The sequence below is a fragment of the Thermomyces lanuginosus genome (genome assembly GCF_041956635.1).
Source record: "Thermomyces lanuginosus strain ATCC 200065 unplaced genomic scaffold VTN49scaffold_28, whole genome shotgun sequence".
NCBI classification, from domain to species: Eukaryota; Fungi; Ascomycota; class Eurotiomycetes; order Eurotiales; family Trichocomaceae; genus Thermomyces; species Thermomyces lanuginosus.
The window spans coordinates 212,296-235,418 of record NW_027192362.1 but is presented as its reverse complement, the minus strand read 5'-3'; the positions used below and the strand labels follow the sequence as shown (position 1 = coordinate 235,418).

Genomic DNA, 23,123 nt, shown 5'->3' with positions numbered 1-23,123 from the left:
TGAGGGCGCGCCGCGCGTCTTTTATGGAAGAGATACAAAGATCTGCACGTGCTCAGAGCGTATTACATAGAAATTCTCGAACAGACAGCAGGGAATGAAGACCAGACAATGCCAGGATGCCTGAAAGTGTCATTTCCACTTCGTGAAATTACTAAGCAAGATACTCAGTACTAAGCTGTTTAAGGACTCGCGGGAGCAATTTTAAACCTAAATAAGTTAGGCCACAGTGGATTTAACGGACAAATAGGGACGCCCAAGTCATGTGAAGCGGGCATAAGCGAGAGAACTTGGGAACCAGCCAGCCCCAGGGCCCCAAACTCGACGAAAACAACTCAAGGAATGGGGATCAGGATGCATCCTACGCGCTGATATCAAGAAGAAATCTTATTTATCATCATTCTTTGATTGACAACGGCATTGCAGGATCCATGCGCACTCTCACCGGGAGATCTCTGCGCGCCCGCATTCTCGTCGACTCCTGGTCGTCCTCAGGCCGACAACAAACACGCGCGTAATTTGACGGATCGCGGTCACGATGGCCAGCAACAACAATCCTACTATGAGCACGTTGAATTTTGTCATGGCCATTCCAGGGCAACAGCCTTTTGCTCCGACCACCTTCAATAATAATACAAACAATAATAATAATAATAATGCCAATTCCAATGAGCCGTCCCTGGAGGCTCTGGAGAGCGAGCTCTTCCCCTCCTTTGAAGTCCTGTTCCGCGCTCTCAACGCCGCGGCCAGAAGGCTAGGCTTTTATGCCTCTATCCGACGGAGCTCCAACAAGGGCGCTGATGGTGTTTTTCGGCGGTATGACTTGGAGTGCAGCGAGGGCCGCTCTCTGGGCACGAGTGCCTCCGGCAAAAGGCATTCGGGCTCCCTTCGGAAAAACTGCGGCTGGAGGGCAAAAGCAGTCTTTTACTACCGGGTCAATGCCTGGCAGCTGATCCTCATTGAAAAGGAGCACACTCACCCGCTGGATCCCGAACAGGCTTGGTACCTGGCGGGACATCGCCGACTGGATCGATCAGAGGATGTGATTGCGAGAATCACGCATTACGCGAAGCAGCGTCAGATGACGGCGAGCGACATCCTCTCGCATATTCGTGCTGAGTTCCCAAATATTGCAATCACACTATCAGACATCAAAAATCTTACCCGGACGATCAAGAAGGATGACGATGTCGCTGAACCACTGTCGCCAATGCAGGCATTCCTCAACCGAGTCAAGTCGTCGCCTGGGGTCATTCACAGGATATATCAGCAAGAAAATCAAGATGATGGCAATTTTGAGCGACTCTTTTGGACATACCCTTATTGCCTCGATGAGTGGAGGCTGAGTCCGGAAATTTGGTTCGTCGACTACAAGTACAAGACGAGCGACTTCGACATGCCGTTGTTGCAGATCTGGGGCACAACCAGCATGCACACAACCTTCCCCATTGCGTATTTCTTGCTCAGAGGCGACAAGGAAGCCTGCTTTTCCTGGGCATTTGAGGTTATCGAGTCGGTGCGCATTGAGTATGGGATCCCTCGGCCCAAAGTTATAATTACCGACTACGATAAGCCTCTGAAGAGGGCCTGCACGCGTGTTTTTGATGACGTCCAGCAACAGATTTGTTTGTGGCACGTCATGAAGAATGTGGCTTTTCAGACGAAGCGGAGATGGGCCGGTTCTCTCGACGGTACCTCTCTGGGCAAGCAGGGCGGCGATACCAGCTACTTGCGCGACGAAGATCCTGAATACGAGAATCGCAAGTTTGACGTCAATGCCGCAAACCATGACCGGCATGCGTGCTCCGCTGCTCCCCGCCTTCTGCAGGCGGACGATCAGTCGCAGCGATTGATCAGCAGCCGCAACGTCAAGCCCAGTCTTCCAGGGCAGGCGCCGCCGGGATTCGGGCGCAAGTGGCTCGATAATGCAGACGGTTTCCTTTGCGCGTGGTCCGCCGTCGTCTACGCAGATACGGAACATTCGTTTTGGGAAGAGTGGAATACTTTGATGAGAGAATTTCCGGGGCAAGCCAGTAAGTTAGCTGCAATTTATTCTCATGTTATCTGCCTAATTTTACCTTGCAGGCCTCATCAACTATGTCAGAGAGGTCTATCTGCCTTTTCGTTATGAATTTGCTCACTTTGCACTCAAGACATACCCGAATTTTGGCATTCGGGTTACCTCGCACGCTGAAGGCGAGTACAATCTCATGCGGCGTCTGCTCAAGCACCGATCCATTGATCCAAACGGCCTGCCCGAGACTCTCGAAGAGCTTCTCGACCGGCTGCGCCATAGTACTGATCAAAAGAGGGCTGATCAGCGGATGCGAACACTCTCGATATATATTCCCATCCGTATAATGTCACCCCTGCGAAGCTATGTGAGTTATCCCGCCCTCGATCTTATTGCGAAGGAGATTGAGGCCGCGGAGGGATCGATACGAAACAACGAGGAATTGCCGACCTGTACCGGGTTACACCGAAAGCGATACGGCTTGCCCTGCCGCCATGAGATTGTGAACGTCATTCGTTCCGACGGCCAGCTCAGTGTCAATGATATCGACAAGCATTGGTGGCTCCGTCGTGAAGAGGTGAGCGATGCCTGCAACGGTGCGACGGTGACGCTTACTGATGGAAACAGTCATCAAGCACAAGTTCTGCACGAATTCCTAGGCCAGCCGGTCCCACGGGTCCAGCCGTCGCCGGCAGCCGCCCTCCCCCGATCACTCGCAACGGCACGCAGGCCCTCCCACCTAGCGTACATGCAAGAGGTGTGGGGCCCAGCCAAACTAGCGTACGGCCTGATTCATCGCCTCTGCGCTCTCTCAAGAGGCCGCGGTCAGACACAACATCAACACCTGCCGTGACCCAGGCTCAATCTCAGTCACAGACTCAATCCCAGTCCGACGACGAGCGTGACGCACGTATCCAGCGCCTGGAGGAGCAGCTGGAGCGTGTGACTGGGCTGCTGACGACCATGTCGCAGGCGCTGTCCGCCATGGCCACCATGCGCCAGACACAGCAGCAGATGCCGCAGGCCCCCGCCGCAGCTCCCGCTGCCGCCCCGACGCAGCAGCAGCAGCAGCAGTTGACAAGCGCCGCAGCGGCAGTCCGCGGATCGATGCCTGCACAACTCCCCGCAGCTCAAGCCCTGCAGTTTGGCATGATGCCGGTCCAAGGGGGTCAGACGTCCCTTTCGGATGGAACATCGTGGTTCGGGCAACAGGGGCAGGTGCAGGGTGATTCGACACAAAATATATGGCAGTCGGGCCAGGGTACAGGCGGTGATGGGCAGTAAATTTAGTAAAAATTCTGACGTAGATTTGTGATTTTGTTGATTTTAATGGTGTATATATCGAGCTCGCCGCAGGAATACCTCGGTGTCCGAACTGATTGCGGCTCATTCAGCAAAGCGCATACTCCTACTCATCCTCATCTAAGCTTCCTGGTACGAAGGAGGCATCAAAAACATTTGATTTCATCATCACCTCGCTGGTAGTAGTAGTCACCCATCCGAAAAATGAAGAAACAAAGAACATCATACTGTCAGGGCAAACCCTTTGGATGAACATGTATTTGATCATCAGCTCATCAATGTGCACAATCTCCAGGTTCAAACAGACCATAACATCCTGGGATGGAACACATCCTAAGCAGTTGAGGATAAGATTGGTTCCTTGTACCCTCTTCACCCTCGTACGGAAACCGTGTGTGTATGCGGGTTGGGGAGGCACTGAGACCAGCGGTTGCAGTGGCTGCAGGGGGGCCGACCTCGCAAGATATTAGGGCCTTCAAACCTGCATATGTCTAATAGGACAGAAGTTATATTATGTCAGTGATAGCGAAATATGCACTCCGTATGACTCATCAGCTGTTGTTCCTTTTGCCCCTTCTTGTGCCCATGCTGCCAGACGCTCTCATCATTTTACCGGACATTTATTTCCTCTTTGCACTTCCTCATCGGCCTATTATCGTAAAGAAAGTGATATCGGGATTGAAAATATTTCACACTGTTCCATGTCATCGAGAAAGCGGAAAGTATCCTTTGCGTATATATATATGGATAGCGTTCTCGGCTTGGCTTTGGCGCTGTAGTTATGATGATCCAGCATGCGGGCAAGCAGCTTCGAATAATTTTTGTGATATCATCCATCGCATGGGAATGTGAATTGAGGCACGAATTGTTGCCCTGGTCTCTGAGCTCTGAATGAGAGTTGCACCTCGCTTTTGCTATTTCGGTCATCTTATAATATTGTTAGAGAATCGTTATTTGGCCAGGTCAATTGCAGCCACACTCATGTTCATCGCATCTCAATAGCATCGGATTAAAGGTGTCGATAAAGTGTTGAAGAATTGGAATTTGGGGTTTAGACACGCGGTGTATCCTGAACTCCAAGTTATAATAAGCGACAAATTTTGCAGTCAATTGCACTCTTGGACGTCAGCGAATGAGACTAGGGGATATGACACGTAGAGTGATATGGATGATTGCCCATCGGATGGAAAGTGTCGCTGGCGTACATCTCCAGCTGCATCGGAAATTGTGGAAACAATCACTGCTGACAAGGGCCATTGTCGGAGGATTCCAGCCAAGTAGTAAGGATGGAGAAGTGAGAGAGTTGAGCTGGCTTCGTATGCACTAACCCATGTGTCGGGAAAAACTGGGATTTATTCTGGTTGGAGCGATCCGTGTCAAGAAACTGCAAAATGTGGAATGTATTGATTGTAATTCTATCTTTCTCTAGTTCTCCGGCTTTCTTACTTGTCTACCAGATGTCCTGGAATCTGAACTCATATATATACATGAGACTGGGTCCGACAACTAAGACAACATGTAGCAAAGATAGAAGGCAGGCTGGAGAGCGCTGCCAAAAATATGAATATGAAGGATCATGACAAGACTGAAAGTGTAGTCGGAGGCGAGCAACTGAATTGAGTGTCATTCGCCTGGCGCAGTCAATGCATGGTTTTCGGTCTCGCTATCATCAAGTGCATGATACGCAATCTTGATGAATCACTCATTCAGCATTAGTCATGTATAACAGTGTAGATTTTCATAGCCGCAATAGAATTTGTGCTGCTCACTTTCTCCAGGGACGTGATAGGGTTCGAAGGATACGACCAAGATGGTGCCAAAGCGGCCGGCGTGCTACATCGGAAGGTCAGCGATTATGGTGGGTTCTTCATTTTGCAGGTCATTTTGCAGGTCAATATTGACATTTCGACGCGAAATCGTGACATACCTACACACTCTGAAATACTTCCAGATTTGGGAATACGTTAGGGCTTCATGTAGAAGGCCTACACCGGAACCCGCAGGCAAAAAATAAACATCACATCCGACGCAACGCTCTGCTAAGAGATCAATGAAGATATCTACACGCAAACACATTATAGAATCGGCACGGACGTGACAAGATCATGATTGACAAAGGGCTTCAGTCGGCGCCCGACTGGTCTCGATGCTTTTTGGCTGGATGTCTGCAGGTAGCAGAAGGGAATCTCCGGGTATGTGTGTTTCAGTCATTTCGACAGAGAATCCTCACGAGAGTAAACCAATACGATTACGTTTGTTGACCGCATTCGGTAAGGCGGTTCTCTGATGGTTGAGGTAAAAGGGCCTTGCCAATGTTGTTGAAAATGGTCGCTTACATGGCTTGGTTGGAAGAGTATTTCGAACATGTAATACTACGAAGGAACTCATCAGCACTCGATCAAGATGCTCGAACGTCTGGGAATACGAACCTTTTGGAAGAGGAGCAGTATTATAGTGATAATGCTCGTGAAGTAGAACATTTTGGAATTAGTTAAGTCCGTCACTATTATCAAGTCCCAAGTCGTGGATTGATCTACCGATATCCCTTTCCGTGAATTCATGACGTGGACGCTGATGGAAAAGGGACACTTGTTTCGAATCAAATGACGAGGGCTTTGATATTTAAGTTTTCTAGCCAAGGACAGTAGTGGCAAATGTAGATGAGAGAAGGGAGTAGGAGAGGAAGTAAGCCGTATTTATGCTCCGTCTGTATTTCAGGCAGGTGCACGAACGAAGAAGGTCGAGCTTTTATCCTAGGGACGGAAGCCGCTTGGCCTGGTGCCGTTACGCGGAAATGATCGCATTGAGGGCGTGGAAGGAGCAAGCCAGTCATGGCAGAGAGTCTGATCAAGAGAAAAATACTGGAAAATCATGATGCTCTCACGATTTCGTGTCTTAAACACATTTATTAGCAATATTAGGCACTCAAGAGCATATTTAAATGATCACGAAAATCTGCTTGTGCCGGATTATTAGACAGAGAGCAACAGTACTGTATCTCAATGGCAGCCGACTTGAGCATTGGCAGACAAAGAAGGTGCTTGACGACCAATTCAAGGACTGACGGAAGGAGGTGATAGACATAACAAACTATAACTAGCAGTGGCTATTGCAGCTCATCATCGTGTAATGATGCAAATGTGAGCACAAGCGGGTCTGTCGTCAGAAGTTCTAAATACTGTAGCCAGCACAAGCTGCTTCTCAAGATCGTTCTGTCGAACCTTCACCATGACGAATAGATACATGCTTAGCATGCTAGCCTTGATCTGTTTTCAGGTAATAAGCACCTATTCTGAATTTGCTTAACCCCCTTTCCATCAAGTTGGCCATTTCCGCATTGTCGCCTACCGTGTGCCATCACACGAACAGGCATAGTAGCGTCCACAATTGACCAGGAGTTGTCTTTCACAAGCCAACTCTAATAAGAGTGATCGTTCCTGAACGCAGTGCCATGGTTGAAAATAATTCCGCGCTGCCACAGTTTCCCCAATCCTCGCAATAATACTGAGGGTTAGGGCTAACCTACTCTTAACCCTAGGGTTATTTAACTCCCAAATTATATATTCACGTGACTTTAGGTTATCCTTTGTCAGCAGGGGCCCTCTTTCCTTTAGGGTCAGTACTGTACCTGTCGATCAGCTGTCAACCTCAAAACTTCCAACTACTAACTCAGCAGACGGCGTCTCTTTGAGACTAGTAATTCAATGCAACTATGCCAATTTCCCCGTTACCGCCTTCAACGGCTCGGGCAATTAGCTCGACGTCGGTGGTGACTGATGCATGGTCGGTGGTCAAGGAACTGCTAGACAACGCATTGGACGCAGATTCAACATCAGTTTCTGTGGAAATCGCTCAGAACACAATCGACACTATACAAGTAAAAGACAACGGCCATGGCATTGATGCTACTGATGTTGAATTTGTCTGCAAGAAAGCCCACACAAGTAAAATCCAAACTCTGGAAGATCTGCGAACTTTAGGAGGGCGTTCGTTGGGCTTCCGGGGCGTGGCCCTGGCCAGCATAGCTGAGATGTCGGAGCTTGTAACCGTGACAACGAAGACACAGGCGCAGCCAGTGGCATCACTGCTCAAGTACAACAGACTCGGGGATCTAATTAGGTACAGCCATCTTTACCCCTTGAGTGTCCAAAGGGGCGGCAATTCTAACTGTGTGGTGGTTAGTCGTGAGAAGACGTCCCACCCTGTCGGGACCACTGTGTGTGTGACAGGGTTTCTGAAACATGTGCCCGTCCGGAAACAGGCTGCGTCGAAGGCAGCCTCCAAAACCATTGCTAGGATCAAGAAACTATTGCACGCATATGCCATTGCCCAGCCAGGTACAAGGCTGTCATTGAGGGTTCTACGCGCCAAGAATGATACTGCCAGCTGGATTTACGCCCCAACGCAGAACGCAAGCATCGCGGATGCGGCGCTGAAAATCGTGGGATCAGAAATCAAGACCCAGTGTTCTGTAATACACTGGCCAAATGCTGAAACTACCGAAGAAGAAGGGCCTTCATACAGGTTGCTAGCCTGCCTTCCGAGGGCGGATGCCGGTAGGTGCTTCTATGTGATGTATTGTGCTCGGATCTAATGGGTGAAGATTTCTCTAAGCTCAGTAATCCGGGTCAATTTATCTCCGTTGATGGTCGCCCATTGTCCACAGCAAGAGGAACACCTAAAGAGGTTGTCAGACTATACAAGTCCTATATCAAGTCCTGCGCGCGGCAACGTGGACTGAATATTTCGCTGACTGATCCAATTCTCTGCCTCCACATCCTATGCCCAGTCGGAGCATATGATGTCAATATTGAGCCTGCAAAGGACGATGTTTTGTTTGCCGACGCAAACACTGTTACGGCATTGGCAGAAAGTCTTTTCAAGAAAGTATATGGTGATTTAAAGAATTCAGATGAGCATCCTGACGGGGGGGTCACCTCGAATGAATCAAATCCTGAAGTCCGTGAGCCGAAAACACCGCCACCGACAAATCCCGGTTCTGCGATAGAACGATCCCGTCCGATAGAAGCAGACGAATCTCAAATTCGCATAGCCACACCACCGCCCTCGCTTCCTGAGAGAGCTGCCAGAGAGAGCGAAGGATCATCAGACAGACTTAGTACGAATCCGTGGACAATCACCAGAACACGAGTGTTCAGTCGAACAGAGAACCAGAGAAGTACCCCTGCTACACGACAGGGTATCGGAAGCATAACCTATGTTGGAAATAGAGCTCGTGCTACTTTTCAACTTGAATCAGAATCGCGAACATCATCGCCTGAAGGCGTCTCGCAAACGCCCATAGAAAGGGATCGAGACTCTGGATTGACTTTGGCATCCCCAATCACGTCCCGCAACAGGGAGCGCAGCGGGGGCAATACGCTTGATGCGTGGCTCCATCCAAACGAGCAGGATCGGGGTTCCTCGGCTTCGTTTCCCAACGGACGAGAAGACTCGGTACTGTCTGACGGCGCAGAGAGCGGAATGTTATTAGACGAAACGGATGACGACGATGCCATGCAGCCTGCTGACTTCACGATGCCCTCATCGCTGTCAAAGAACTCAGAAGAGCTATTTCAACAGCACGGAAGTCCGGGCATGAGCAATACACCTGAAAGTGCACTTGCGCAGGAAAAAGGATCTGGCCATGCTTACCAGGCAAGGGACAAGACCTCGTACACGTCCGAAGTTGAAACGGCGCTGGACTTTGAGCGACGGAAGAGGGCTGGTCTTCTTCTGCGGCGGCAGCAAATGCGGAAGATGAAGGATCCCGCGGCCCCGAACACGCCGCATCGAAACCGATTCCTCGCTGCTCGGGCTGCTCTGGCGGAGGACGCTGGCGTCTCCGAAACACAGATAACACTGAGAACAGAAACATCCCTCAAGCCAAGCGACCCACGCGCCCTTTTTATGCGTGATCCGAACGCAGCAACCAGTCGTCTGCCGCTGGAGAGGATTCCTCAGGGATTCGCTACTCACGATATCGGACTGGCATGGCCTGCATCGCTAGATCGAATTTCTGTATTACACAAGTTAATGACCGAGAGTGGCGCGAGTGCTGATCCTGATCCCGCACCCAAGAGCGCGTTCACATCAGTGAATTTAGAACCTGCGTGCAAGGAGTGGGAGGACACGTTGAACCGACTGCTCCGAGAACGGTATAAGGCCGAGAGTGGGATAGTTAAGGATATCTATACTGCAGTTAGCAAGGCCATTTCCAGCAGTCCATGCGACATATAACCTATGTACTTCCAATCTAGATGAAAGAACCCTTAATTCAAATGGACGATGGAAAACTACACTTTCCTCGCCACGCCCCTTAGCCGAACATACCCCAACCAACGACTCCCATCTTCCCTCGTAACGACAGGATCCAACACCTCACAGATCTGCGCTACAGCGGCGTCCCTCTCAGCGTCGTCCTTCAGAGCCTCAAGGAACTGGGCGCCCATCAATCTTATCCAACCCTCTAATCCACTACTGCCTGGCTTCCCATTGTCGTCCTCGGTCAGTCTCGTTGGACGATACTCAATCTCTAGCTGCTCCACGACGAACCCGACTTCCTCCAGCGTGCGCCGCATCCAATCCTCTGTGGCGAAGTACCACGGCGATATCTCGCGCAGGCGGGCCACGGAGAAGCCGTATCGCGGCTGGCTCAGCACCGCGAGGAACGCCGTTAGCGCCTCGCCCACGTTGCCGTGGCCGCCTTGCTCGAAGATGAAGCGGCCACCGGGCCGCAGTGCGGCGTGAATTGCACGAACGGTGGACGTGCGGGTGGATTCGTCGCGGAGAATCCAATGTAATGCTGCATTTGAAATACTTTCGCAACTAGTCAGTCCGGAATGGCTCGGAAAATGGGGTGAAGGAATGAAGAGGGGCTACATTTTATCCCATCCTGCCGATATAATGTCCTCCTCCCGCTCGAGATACCGACAATCAACGACCCGGAACTCAGCCTTTTCTGATCTATATGACTTGTTCGCGGCGTCAACCATCGCGGGTGACGCGTCTATACCAAGTACATAGCCGACATGGTCGATGAATTTGGCAGTGAACTTGCCGTCTCCGCAGCCAATGTCAAGTACCCGATCCGTGGCCCGCGGCGAAAGCCAGGCTAGGATTTTCTGCGTGAGATTGGGGACAAACGAAGCGGATGCTGCGTATGCCTATAGCAATCAGCCGTCATGAATCAAAGATCCAGGACGGAATTGGCCAACTTACCTCAGAGGACCAGTGGTCTTTCTTTTGTTCAGACATAGCTTTGATGTTTATCTGGCCGACCCTGCCGAAGGATTCAGGAATAATTGACGCTGATATTGATCATTCAGCTCGTTGACCGCGATCGATATCATTTATCCTCCTTGGGTAGTAGGTCTACTACGCCGATGTCGGTGTCCGAAATGATAGGCTATCGTCGGCTTGTCTCGGCATGACTTCCGATTAATCTGCCGGATTCCTCTCCACCTCAAGAAGGATCGCAAATGACAGCCCAAACAGGACCAATATCGCCTGTCGAGGAGCCAGATTTATTAGCCAAAGTAAAACAAATGACGACATATTGACAAGCACGAGTAACAATAAAAACACCTACCGACATGGTTAACCCGCCAATCGCATTCAACTCCCATCCGCCCGCAAAGACCTTCCCCCTTGCTATCGCTGTCTGCTGTCTCCAGAAGCGTGCTGCCCCGAGGATGGCGACAACGATAGCGCATGACTGGAAGGTCACCGACAACGGCACGCCGACAGCCGCGTAGGTGAATCGCGTACCTGAACGGTCCGATTCCGGAGAGTAGAGGTGGAAGAGCTGCGCAATGAGTACGCCTTGCATGGAAAAGGCGATTGAGGTGCGGATGTAGGCGAGGAATGTCCTTTCTAGAGCTGAGGGTTCATCAATCATTCTGTTGTTAGCATGAAGCCTACGATCCTAGTAGAAGCAAATCTGTGAAGTATCCCTAACACTTACCAAAGTAATCACGATTTCGCTGCTGTGGCACCGTCATCGCGACATTTCTCGCCCAGAATCTCCTTAACCTGGAGAACCAACGTTTCTTGTGGCGGCGTTGAGTACGGATGGACGATGACGACAACGCCGTTGATCTTGTCCTCTGTCGCTGCGGAACATGCAGTTCGTCCGTTGAAATGGACGAGGGGCTTGAGCTTCTAGTATCATGGCCTTGATCGTGATAGGAATAATACTCGTCTAATTCCGTTGCTTCGCAGGGGAGGCTGCTGTTGTGGTTGTTGGGGATGAAGGTTACTGGTTCATGATGTTGGTGCTGCTGATGTTGAGTTACTCGGTCGGCGCGCACGGCGTCGGAGCCGCTGCTGGTCTGTCTTCGTACTCGCATAGTTGTCCGAACCGCGGACGACGAAGAGGTCGAGATAGATGTACGTCCTGCTGTGAGAAAAATCTGGCCATTTCAATTATCCGCAACTTTTCCTCCTTGAAATATAAACCTGATATCGGATGGAGCCTGGACTAGTCTATCAGGAGACTACGTCGCTTTGGCGGTCTGGCCGGGTAGGCTGAATTGAGCAAGGTTTATTATCAAATCCCGACTGTAACCACCCATAACATGATCCATTCCATTAACAATGCTTGCGAGAATCTGATTACAATACAGTACACCAATTCATCACTCATTTTTCACGTGGTTGGCCCTTTGTCGCCAAGCGTGCGGCAGACATACTCGCCATCGCCACCCGGAGCTCCCACCGTCACCCAGACATATTTCCCTCCGCTAGACGATCGTTCCTGTGTGCCGTTCCAGTACATACCGAACGGCCCACCTTGTGAACCGTCCTTGTCCGATGTTTCGGGCCATCCTCCCAGCCGGCCTCCTTGAATCCAGTTGTTCAGCACATCGCGCACGAAATCAATCTTGGACAGGAAGGAGTTGGCATCCAGGATCTCCTGCACGCGCTCATCGGCACTTGACTGTGTCGTCCCGCGAGCAATAGCCAGAAACGTCGCCGCCTCGTCCGAGGCGATCGCTCGGGTGTCGTACCCGTTCGGGTGCATCTTCCCATGGGCGCGCAGGTATCGAGCGGCTGACGGAGATAGGTGATAAAAGTCAATCCACGGTGAGGAGCCGCGCGCGCTGCCATGTGAAATCACCAGCTTCGTATGATCCGGGAAATTGAACTAGAAATGATTCCTGTAAGCTAGACAATCCGAATATAGATCCTTTCCGGGAAAGCGTACCTGAAATGCACCGTCGCCAAACCCCCAAACACCGACATTGCCAAGTCTTTGGTAGAACTTGATATACTGTGTCGATGAGTCCGAGCCAGCGTTCTCATCGTTACTATCGTCATCATCTCCGTCGTCATGGCGTCCCAGAGATCCAATCATGTATTTGCCAAACTGGTCAACCAACTTCAGCCGTTTGATCTTCTCTGCCTCTGATCGCGCAAAGTCGACTCCAGCATCAGTCCGAACTCTCACTCCCATCGCCCCGGAACCAGATTTGGAGACCTTCACTTCAAAGACCTCCGGCTGAACAAGCAACTTGCGAATGCCACGGCTTCCGGGCGGCCCCCGATCGCAGTTTTCGTAGAACTCCACGGGTTTGCCATTGCGTGGGACAAGTTGATCTGCCTCTGAATAGGTCCCCGTGCTACCTTGGCTGCGGGCCTTGCGTCTGATATGCTTTTCTCCGTCTCGAAAGACGACACAGCTCGCTGGGTGTCCATTCTCGCCCTTGAACACACATCCTACGCTGCCGTCGTCGAGCACATACCCAATACCGTAGCGATTCGTGTAATCTACCCATTTGATCACATACGTATGGGGTCTTCGCTTTGTCTGCGTGCGATAACTGCGCCGGGCTGGTGATGGGGAAGCCAAGCTTTTCGCCATCCGCCTGATATCCATCAACACCTCTTCAGGTGATGATCCCATCAGCAGCTCATACTTCTCGCTGCTGTGAATCACCGGACCAGCTCCAAGAGCCGATCGGGACTTGGTCTCAGAGGAGGAAGACGTTGAGCTCGATTTGCTCGATCCGCGAGAAATCTGGCGCACGTCTCCGGAGCTAGCCTGCTGGGGATAACGCTCCCTTTCCATTGGTTGATGGTTATCCTCCTGTCTTGAGGGTGCGCGAGCGGGCCTTGGTCTTGCAGGGCCCGTTCGTAGCTCCTCTCGCTCCTCGGCGGAGGGAGGTCGGTGTTGCGCACCATTCGGCGCAGAACGAGGATGATACTGATAGCCGGTTGGGTCGGCCTCCTGCTGTCGCCGGGATTGGGAGCGAGTTTGTACCATATTCGGTACGCTGTCTGATTTAGGCATTGGATGCGCAACAATACGGTCCAGTTCCCGGATTGACGCGGAGTATCCAGGCGCAACGCCCCTGGCGATACGCATGGGACGCTGCGCAAGACCTCTGGGAGGGGACTCCAGCGGGGGCTCTGGAGACATCAGCTGGTGTCTCTCGCTTGACAGCTGTGGTTGCGCTTCACGCATCGTTGTCATCCCCCGACTAGTTTGGCGTATTGGCAGTGCTTGTTGACGAAGAGTTGCAGCATGGCTTTGCGGCTGGGACACCTGGCGTCGCGCCTCCACGGCAGCCAACGCGGCTTGCGTCCGTGCAAGCAATTCCCGATCATTCTTGAGCGACGTGCTGGTCGAGATATTCTCGAGGCTGTCGTCCGATCCGGAGTCGTTTTGCTGCTCTCCCGTCCATTTCTCATCCTCAGGGGCACTCCAGTCACCGTCAAACCACACAGGGTACCTATACACGGTGTCTGGTGGCAGTGGAATCTTCGGCGATAGCCCCTTTTCTGTCTCGGATATCGTCTCCGACAGAACTGATTTTGAAGAGTTCTTGCCAGCGCACTTTCGAGCGCTCCCATCAGGCTTCCGACCAACGCCGCATTCGGTGTAGAATTCATTCCTGCAGAATGCGTACCGTTCGACAGGATCTTTGATGTGCGATGCTTTCCTCCTGTATCGATCCTCGTAGTCCAGACTGTAGCCTGGAAGCATCCGATCTCCGCGTGGATCTCCATCCTTTAGCCAAATCGGCCGCACCTGAAGGCAAGATGGATCTAAGCGGCGGGGAATGCAACCGGGGTACATGTTGAAAAAATCATGTTCGACGATGTCGTCCGGTAGGGGACGTTCATCCTCATTTAAGCTCAGACACGAGCTGACCAGACTCTTCGCTTCCTCTGGAATATGGTTGAGGCACTCTTCACCGTTTGGCCACACGTAGCTGAGATTCCGAACCTTCCGATAGATTTCTTCTTGCGTTTTCGATTGGAAAGGAGGATAGCCAGCGAGCATCGCGAAACTAACAAAGTCAGCCTCAAACTCCGAATATATTACTTGCCAACTAGAACGTACCAAATGACACCCAAGGACCATATGTCCACTTTCTGGTTGTGTCCGCCCTTACTTCGATCAATGACCTCTGGTGCGATATAGTTCGGCGTTCCACACAGAGTTTGCCGTCGTTTCTCTTCCTTTTCGGATAGGATCATTGCCGCCAATCCGAAGTCTCCGACCTTGATGTCCATGTTCCTGTCTAGGAAGAGATTGCCCATCTTCAAATCTCGGTGTGCTATGTTCCTCTTGTGTAGGTACTTGACAGCGCCGCAAAGTTGAACCATAATTCGGCGCACCTCAGGCACCGATAAGCATTTTCGTCGCTTAACCATGTCCATTACAGATCCATTCGGGCACAGATCCAAGATAACGTAGGTGCATTGCTCGAATGAAAAGGCGCGGTGGAATCGCACAATGTTAGGATGGCGCAGTTTGGAGTGGATTTCTAATTCTGTCCGAAACTGTCGCATTGTTAGCCCAAGGCTTCGTGGAGAAATAGTACCTGGCAGCAATAATACCTTTTCTGCCATCTTCTTCTGGGTCATTTCTGACCGCACAACTTTCATCGCGAAGACCCTCCCATTTCGTAGTAATCTTCCTTCATAGCAGATTGCAAACCCACCCTTCCCCAAATACTGACCAGTGGCGTACCGTTCCCCATCTTCACCAGGCTCATAAACAATGGGCGGCGGCGGCGGCGGATGGATTTTGGACGGAGCAGCCGCCTTTGAATGGCCGGCTTTGTTCGGAGCTGGCCTTGCGGCTGCTGGAATCTGAGGAGCGTGGCGATCCAGTTTGTTCTGCGTTGTCTGCACTTTCGACTTGAGCGGGAGGTTTGGTGATCGTGGAGAGAGCGCTTCCATCGCAGTCCTATTCGAACTTGTGCCCAGGGTGCGTTCGGCAATGGGCGGCCCCTGAAGCTGCGGCGATCAATGCGTTTCTGACCGTAAACTAAGAGCAAGATGGTCGTAGCGTCATCAATCCCAAAACAATAGCAGAAAGTCAAAGGGGTATCTCAGTCGCAGTTCGTTTGAGGATACGGCAATATCTGAGACACAGACTTTATTAGCAGTCGATCAGGGGAAGATCCGCTCAATATTGTGATCGGCACACCCACCATCAAAGATCCGAAATCTTTATCATGTACAGTAGCAACAATGTTTTGGAACGGCAAAGGAATAAATTGAATAGGATTCAATTGTATACAAACCATGCATTCCAACTATTGGCCTGCGAGCAGGGATTAACGATGGAAGTTGATGGGGCCGACTACTGAAACAGGAAATATGTAAACAGAGCTGAGTCTGGGGGAGGCAGAATGTTGTTCCGTTCCGCTCGTTGCCTTAGGCTACAAGGTTCCTGGTAGGAGCTTGCCGATATCCGGAATGCTGCGGGACGGGACGGAGCTGCCTGCGGCTGAGAGGCTCTAGGAAGCTTTCAGGAAGAAACGTGATACACACTCAAATCAAGCACTTTCTGGTGAACATTGGAATTCATGAAGATATCACCTGTCGACGCCAATGTCACTAACACTGAAACTAACCTCGCTCGTCATCCGCACTCTCTCTAAGCCTATTGCTGTAAGATCGTCTTGGCTCTTGGCCAGCTATGGATGGAAATTGACGATCGTTGCAGAATCAAATCAAAGCTCAGGCCCGCGAACATGAACGGTTCCGAAGACTCTGTGTCTCGGTCGCCCAGCGACTTCACCAAGTCGATATGCGTATGAAAGTACGTCTTGGAAGGGATACGGATGCCATTCAGAGACAAGCTGCAGAAGAAGCGGCGGCGGCAGAGGCACGCAAACACCAACCACAACACCCAACAGTAAAGACGGAGGCGGAAGCTATCGCAGAAGCAGAGGCGATCGAGAAGGCAAAGAAAGAAGCGATTGAAAAAGCAAAATCGCAACCACTACCACGGATCCGACCTTTATCGGAGGCCAAAGCCGTCGAAAATGGCGCAAAGTTCCTCAGTGAAGCATTTCTTTTTGTTGTGGCCGGTAGCTTGATCATTTTTGAGACTATTCGATCACGTAAGAAGGAACAGACACGTCGGGAAGACGTGGCAGATCGATTGCGTGAGCTGGAACAATCTGAGAAGGCTGCGCGTCAGGCGCTGGTTACGTTGGAACGCGAAATCCTGGAGCTCAAGGCACAGCAACAGAAGCAGTCCGTCAAGAAGATGCCTCGATTGCTACCTCGCGAAGTGTGGGAAGAGGAGAATGCGGAAGAGGAGAAGCCGAACGAGTCAGAATCCAGCTGGTTCGCACAGCTGTGGCGGAAGTGGCAGCAAACAGAGTCTACGGAATCTACGCAGGAGTCGAAATCGCAACAACCATCCGCTTCTGTCGTGACCTCCTCGCCGCATTCCGTCATTCCGGCTCCGGTGTCGCCCTCAATGGCCGATGTGCAGCCAAAGCAAAATTGATTTGGTGCACTAATACAATCACTTATATCTTGGTCATGATACCCAGTGTTTGACGTTTACTTCATGATTGTTTCGTGTACATGTTTCTCTTGCTAGATGAGCGTTTTAGATAGATCCATGGTGGGACGTCATATGCCGCTACCTGCCATTTTTGTTTGGAGTCCTGTACATTACTCCTACTCTGATCACGAACACAATCCCAATATGTTCTCCGCTTCACTCCGGCAGCGGCCTGAATGGGCAAGCCTAGGCCCGGTTCTGGAGTCGCCTGCAACGCCGTGTCTGCGAGGTTAGTGGATCCGAAGTGCTACGTAGCAGGACATATTCATAAGGGCAGAGTCATATCTTGAGAACTACGACTTCGCATACCCCATTGATGGCCACCAGGAAACAAATGGGCAACTATGCGCAATCCTGACCTTGCGGGCCTCGCTGGAGGAGGCCCAACAGCAATGCACGCGTTCTCGGATCGAGCGCCTGGCCGAAGCCACGGGTCATCCCAGCAAGGATCGAGCAGCAATTCTGCTCCTCCATCACGACGGTGCGTTCCGGTCTGCCAGTGGGCGCTGCCCTGTTGATAGCTTGGTTGCTCTTCAGACGCTGTAGTTGTTCCTGGAACATATCCAGCACAGTCCATATACTTAAATCCGCCTACAGGGTATTTGAATCCTCCGCAGCGTCCTGGATTCCAATTATTCCAGTGCTCGAACCGTCTGCCCTGCTTCCAGCGATTCAAGAGCACTGCCGAAGCCTCCGTCGCGGCGCTCGGCGGCTGGAGTCGCCACCTACGACATCGTCCATGGCCCTCTTGAATCTTGTAGTTTCTGGCGGTCGACTTCAACCACTATCTCAGCATGATGTGAACGTCGTGAGCGATCTGTTTCCGACTTTCCGGGACTTGAGCAGCGCTGTTCGACGCGGGGAGGGTAGACGGCTCCTGGCGGATTACCTAGGGGAACCAGGAGCTCGGAGCATTGTGGAGTTCTGGACAAAGGGATGACCTATAAGAAATGTTGTGAGAATCTTTTAAGGTATTCAGGAGTCAATCGGACAGGCAGATGTAATTCCATGTCCCTCCAAAATTTTTGAAATTGATTTCTCATCAGACTCAAGTCTGGACTGACGCGTTAATTTGGCGGCGAAGCTCCAGGCGCCACTATTTTTCCGGGCGACATAGGCTAACGCTGGCCCTGGTCTCCTTAGACTGAGGGGGACCGTTGTTAACCTACGGTGGCGCAGTGGCCCTTGGGCTCCTTAGGCTTAAGGCTCAGACAGCGCGTCATTCAATTAAAAGAGAGCGACTATTATCAGTCCAACGGGACATGCTCTGGCAGCCCAACATCATCGCTGCAGACTCCTCTGCCCCTCTTCAGCGTGCCGATACGCAACGTCATACGGCCACATCCGATATTGGATCGAGCAGCCGGTGCCGTTGACTCCGCCGTGCAAGTCCCCTCCATTCGCTTGAAAGTTTGATCGATTCGCTGCTGGATTTGTTGTGTTTCCTAAGTGACCTGAGACACGTGCACACTTTCAATCAGACAGCAAACTGCGGGCGCAACGTCCTCATGAACAATGGTGCGATCGGATCCCCCTCAAAAAGCGCCATGCGACGTCTACATTCAATGCTGACATTGGTGCCTCGAACAGGGTGTCTCGCGACGTCCCGGTGGTGGTGAGAAGCGAAGTCGCGGCTTCGGCCGCTCCAAGGCACAGGAGGCCGATGTGGGCGATGGGCGACAAGCAAAGGGAAAACCGCAGGTCAAGAAGGCCGTCTTCGAGACGACTAAGAAGAAGGAGATTGGTGTCTCGGATCTTACATTGCTGAGCAAAGTGACCAACGAGGCCATCAACGAGAACCTCAAGCTCCGATTCCAGAATCGTGAAATCTACGTGAGTCTGGCTTGGATGAGACAAAGGAGCATTATGCTAATGTAGAATCGCCGTCAGACGTATATTGGCCATGTGTTGGTCTCCGTTAACCCCTTCCGAGACTGTAGGTGCTTGCTTGCACGGCTTCCTTGCCGCCGATTCGTCGCTGACCCGTTTTCCCAGTGGGCATCTACACCGATGAGGTTCTCAACTCGTACCGGGGCAAGAACCGACTCGAGGTTCCTCCGCACGTTTATGCGATCGCCGAATCGGCATATTATAACATGAAGGCGTACAAGGACAACCAATGCGTCATCATTTCGGGAGAGTCGGGAGCTGGTAAAACGGAAGCCGCTAAGCGGATAATGCAGTACATTTCCACCGTCTCTGGGGGAAGCGACTCGACCATTCAACAAACCAAGGATATGGTTCTGGCCACCAACCCGCTGCTGGAGTCTTTTGGAAATGCTAAGACACTGCGGAACAACAACTCTTCCCGGTTCGGGAAGTACCTGGAGCTGGAGTTCAATGCGCAGGGCGAGCCCATCGGGGCCAAAATCACCAATTACTTGCTGGAAAAGTCCCGTGTGGTTGGCCAGATCACCAACGAGCGGAATTTCCATATTTTCTACCAGCTGACCAAAGCGGCGCCGCAAAACTATCGAGGTAAGCATCACATGAAGCGGCCCAGGAGCATTTCTGATCTGACATGTGTAGATAATTTTGGCATCCAGCAACCCCAGTCGTACCTCTACACCAGCCGATCGAAGTGCCTCGACGTGCCCGGCATCGATGATGTCGCCGATTTCCAAGAGGTATTGCAGGCGATGAGGATCATTGGGTTGAGCCAGGACGAGCAGGACAGCATCTTCCGGATGTTGGCAGCTATTCTGTGGCTGGGCAACATTCAATTCGTGGAAGATGATCATTCAAATGCATCCATTACAGACCAGTCCGTTGTTAACTTTGTGGCCTATCTGCTTGAGGTCGACCCTGGGCAGGTCAACAAGGCGCTGACTCAGCGCATCATGGAGACCGCGCATGGTGTCCGACGGGGCTCCGTCTATGAAGTCCCATTGAACACAGTACAGGCTACTGCCGTGCGAGATGCGCTGGCCAAGGCGATTTACTTTAATTTGTTCGACTGGATTGTTGAGCGACTTAATAATTCGTTGACCGCGCGAGGTGCGGTCGCGAACTCCATTGGCATCCTCGATATCTACGGCTTCGAGATTTTTGAGAAGAACTCGTTCGAGCAGCTGTGCATCAACTACGTCAATGAGAAGCTGCAGCAGATCTTCATCCAATTGACTCTCAAGGCCGAGCAAGAGGAATATGAGCGCGAGCAGATTAAATGGACCCCGATTAAGTACTTTGATAACAAAGTAGTCTGCTCACTGATCGAGGATAAGCGGCCCCCTGGTGTATTTGCGGCGTTGAATGACGCATGCGCTACTGCCCACGCCGATTCCAGCGCCGCCGACCAAACCTTCGTCGGCCGCCTGAACTTTCTCAGCCAGAACCCCAATTTCGAGAATCGGCAGGGCCAGTTCATCATCAAGCATTACGCTGGTGATGTCACCTACACGGTCGAGGGCATGACGGACAAGAACAAGGACCAATTGCTGAAGGATCTACTTAACCTGGTCGGAAGCAGCAGCAACCATTTCCTGCGCACGCTCTTCCCCAATCAGGTCAATCAAGACGACAAGCGTCGGCCGCCCACTGCGGGCGACAAGATCAAGGCTTCTGCCAACGACCTGGTGGCAACGCTGATGAGGTGCCAGCCATCGTACATTCGGACCATCAAGCCCAACGACAACAAGTCTCCCACTGAGTACAACGAGGCAAATGTCCTGCATCAGATCAAGTACCTGGGTCTGCAGGAAAATGTTCGGATCCGACGGGCGGGTTTTGCCTACCGACAGACTTTCGAAAAGTTTGTCGAGCGGTTCTACTTGCTTTCGAAGCACACGTCATATGCCGGAGAATACACGTGGACGGGAGACGCAGAATCCGGTGCACGACAGATTTTGAAAGATGTCGGTATCCCGCAGGAGGAGTATCAGATGGGTGTCACCAAGGCGTTTATCAAGACTCCAGAGACGCTCTTTGCTCTCGAACACATGCGGGATCGTTACTGGCACAACATGGCAATTCGTATCCAGCGGGCCTGGCGCAATTATCTGCGATACCGCACCGAGTGTGCTATCCGTATCCAGCGGTTCTGGCGTCGCGTTACCGGCGGGCTCGAGTATATCAAGCTACGCGACCAGGGCCACCAGATTCTTCAGGGACGCAAGGAGCGCCGTCGTATGAGTCTTCTCGGCTCCCGCCGATTTATGGGAGATTACATTGGGATCGGGAACAACGGTGGCCCAGGCGAGATCGTTCGCACCAGTGTCAACATCAACGGTAGGTGCTCGTACAGATTCCACCCCAACTTTGTCTGACGTCGGATCTTTCAGACCCTGTGCTGTTTTCATGCCGTGGTGAGTTGTTGGTGTCTAAATTCGGACGGTCGAGCAAGCCGTCGCCTCGTATGCTCGTTTTGGTATGTTTTCAAGTCTCCCATCTCCGAACTAGAAGATACTGACCGATCTCAGACAAACAAGCACGTCTACATCATCGTGCAAGCCCTCGTCAACGGCCAGCTCTCAATCACATCGGAGCGGACGATTCCCATTGGGGCTATCAAATATATCAGCACGTCCAATCTGAAGGATGACTGGTTTTCCATCGTCGTTGGCGGGCAGGAACCTGATCCGCTGTTCAGCTGCGTGTTTAAGACTGAGTTCTTTACGCATCTTCATAACGCTCTTAGAGGGCAGTTGACCCTAAAGATTGGTGAAACGTAAGGACTCGTTTTGATAGAGATGATAAAAGCAAAACTGACACTCCTTAGCATTGAATACAATAAGAAGCCGGGGAAGCTGGCCACGGTCAAGGCTGTCAAAGACCCGGCGATACCGCGAGACGACGTTTACAAGAGCGGCACCATTCGCACGGGACCTGGCGAGCCGCCCAACTCCGTGTCAAAGCCGACGCCTCGGCCGAAGCCGGCCCCTGCTCGTCCGGTCACCAAGGGCAAACTGCTGCGCCCGGGCGGCCCGAACGGTGGCCCATCCAAACTCGGGCCGACCCGGCCAAACGGCACGGCAAGCCGCACCGTACCGCAACCGGCTACGCAGTCGAAGCCGGCATCGACGGAAACTCAACAGCGTGTGGTCCCCCAGCCTGCGGCCGTCGCCGCAGCTGCCGCGTCGCACAACCGGGAATCGTCGCAGTCCTCTGTTCGTGCCCCGCCTCCTCCGCCCCCAGCTCCTCCTGCGGCAGCTCCAAAGAAGCCGACAGCAAAGGTTCTATACGATTTCTCCAGCGAGCGGTCCAACGAGCTCAATATCCGCGCTGGCGAATTTGTTACTATCCTCAACAAGGAAGGAAATGGTATTGTATTCAATTACTCCTGAGATTACGGGCTATGATAACTAACAAAGTTCTTCAGGGTGGTGGCTTTGTGAGAACCCGACGACCGGCGTCCAGGGATGGGCGCCCCAAGCATATCTTGAGGAGCAAGTCGCCGCTGCGCCGAAACCTGCCCCCCCGCCGCCGCCGCCAACGGCACCCAAGTCCGCAGCAGCTGCGAACGGCGCCGCGTCGGTGGCCGCCGCGAAGGCGAAACCGGCTCCTCCGGCGCCGCCCGCCAAGCGGCCCAATGTCGCTGGCCGAAAGCCTCTGGCTGCGCCGGCGCGTGACAGCGCTGTGAGCATGAATTCGCAAGACTCGTCCGGCGGCAGCGGACGGGCAACGCCGAACAGCCTGGCGGGAGGCCTTGCGGACGCGCTGCGACAACGGCAGAGTGCAATGCGGGGAGGGAATGATGACGACGATGACGAGTGGTGATCCCTAAACCTACAATTTCTACTGTCGTGGATGTGTTCTTGTGCGGATGGTTTTCCTGATGACGAGGGGACTTTTTTACTTTTGAATCATTGATTGTTCATACCCGTTGATTTTGTTTTCTGGACTCTTCAAGTTTGTTTCCTTACTATTAGAGTTTCGAATCAATTTGTTTATAGAGCAAATGAGCTCATGTTTTTCTCGCTTGTACGGGGTCCATCCTGGATCGTCATGTATGAGAGTACTCGAAGGCCCACCAAACGCCTGCTGTGCCTC

General features: G+C 52.1%; 8 protein-coding genes across 8 annotated transcripts; 5 read left to right on the top strand and 3 right to left on the bottom strand.

Annotated features, from left to right (window-relative positions):
* Positions 1-535: 535 nt before the first annotated feature.
* Positions 536-3,295, top strand: VTN49DRAFT_3192 (uncharacterized protein; the record flags this gene model as incomplete). Its single annotated transcript, XM_069411001.1, has 3 exons — positions 536-2,030; positions 2,083-2,588; positions 2,639-3,295. The coding sequence occupies 3 exons, from the start codon at positions 536-538 to the stop codon at positions 3,293-3,295; spliced, it is 2,658 nt and encodes an 885-aa protein (XP_069268470.1).
* A 3,730-nt stretch (positions 3,296-7,025) lies between these two features.
* VTN49DRAFT_3191 (uncharacterized protein) lies at positions 7,026-9,553 on the top strand (the record flags this gene model as incomplete). The annotated part of the gene is made up of 3 exons (XM_069411000.1): positions 7,026-7,432; positions 7,496-7,869; positions 7,917-9,553. The coding sequence occupies 3 exons, from the start codon at positions 7,026-7,028 to the stop codon at positions 9,551-9,553; spliced, it is 2,418 nt and encodes an 805-aa protein (XP_069268469.1).
* A 56-nt stretch (positions 9,554-9,609) lies between these two features.
* On the bottom strand, positions 9,610-10,570 carry VTN49DRAFT_3190 (uncharacterized protein; the record flags this gene model as incomplete). Its single annotated transcript, XM_069410999.1, has 3 exons — positions 9,610-10,132; positions 10,196-10,479; positions 10,535-10,570. 3 exons carry the CDS (start codon positions 10,568-10,570, stop codon positions 9,610-9,612), a joined length of 843 nt encoding a protein of 280 aa, XP_069268468.1.
* A 183-nt stretch (positions 10,571-10,753) lies between these two features.
* VTN49DRAFT_3189 (uncharacterized protein) lies at positions 10,754-11,664 on the bottom strand (the record flags this gene model as incomplete). The annotated part of the gene is made up of 3 exons (XM_069410997.1): positions 10,754-10,822; positions 10,905-11,194; positions 11,280-11,664. 3 exons carry the CDS (start codon positions 11,662-11,664, stop codon positions 10,754-10,756), a joined length of 744 nt encoding a protein of 247 aa, XP_069268467.1.
* A 299-nt stretch (positions 11,665-11,963) lies between these two features.
* VTN49DRAFT_3188 (uncharacterized protein) lies at positions 11,964-15,508 on the bottom strand (the record flags this gene model as incomplete). The annotated part of the gene is made up of 4 exons (XM_069410996.1): positions 11,964-12,461; positions 12,522-14,610; positions 14,664-15,106; positions 15,164-15,508. 4 exons carry the CDS (start codon positions 15,506-15,508, stop codon positions 11,964-11,966), a joined length of 3,375 nt encoding a protein of 1,124 aa, XP_069268466.1.
* A 657-nt stretch (positions 15,509-16,165) lies between these two features.
* Positions 16,166-17,075, top strand: VTN49DRAFT_3187 (uncharacterized protein; the record flags this gene model as incomplete). The annotated part of the gene is made up of 2 exons (XM_069410995.1): positions 16,166-16,225; positions 16,281-17,075. 2 exons carry the CDS (start codon positions 16,166-16,168, stop codon positions 17,073-17,075), a joined length of 855 nt encoding a protein of 284 aa, XP_069268465.1.
* A 204-nt stretch (positions 17,076-17,279) lies between these two features.
* VTN49DRAFT_3186 (uncharacterized protein) lies at positions 17,280-18,075 on the top strand (the record flags this gene model as incomplete). Its single annotated transcript, XM_069410994.1, has 3 exons — positions 17,280-17,364; positions 17,413-17,677; positions 17,733-18,075. The coding sequence occupies 3 exons, from the start codon at positions 17,280-17,282 to the stop codon at positions 18,073-18,075; spliced, it is 693 nt and encodes a 230-aa protein (XP_069268464.1).
* Positions 18,076-18,650: 575 nt separating this feature from the next.
* Positions 18,651-22,850, top strand: VTN49DRAFT_3185 (uncharacterized protein; the record flags this gene model as incomplete). The annotated part of the gene is made up of 9 exons (XM_069410993.1): positions 18,651-18,653; positions 18,726-18,968; positions 19,026-19,071; positions 19,131-19,613; positions 19,665-21,362; positions 21,416-21,501; positions 21,554-21,801; positions 21,853-22,394; positions 22,453-22,850. The coding sequence occupies 9 exons, from the start codon at positions 18,651-18,653 to the stop codon at positions 22,848-22,850; spliced, it is 3,747 nt and encodes a 1,248-aa protein (XP_069268463.1).
* Between the last annotated feature and the right edge of the window lie 273 nt (positions 22,851-23,123).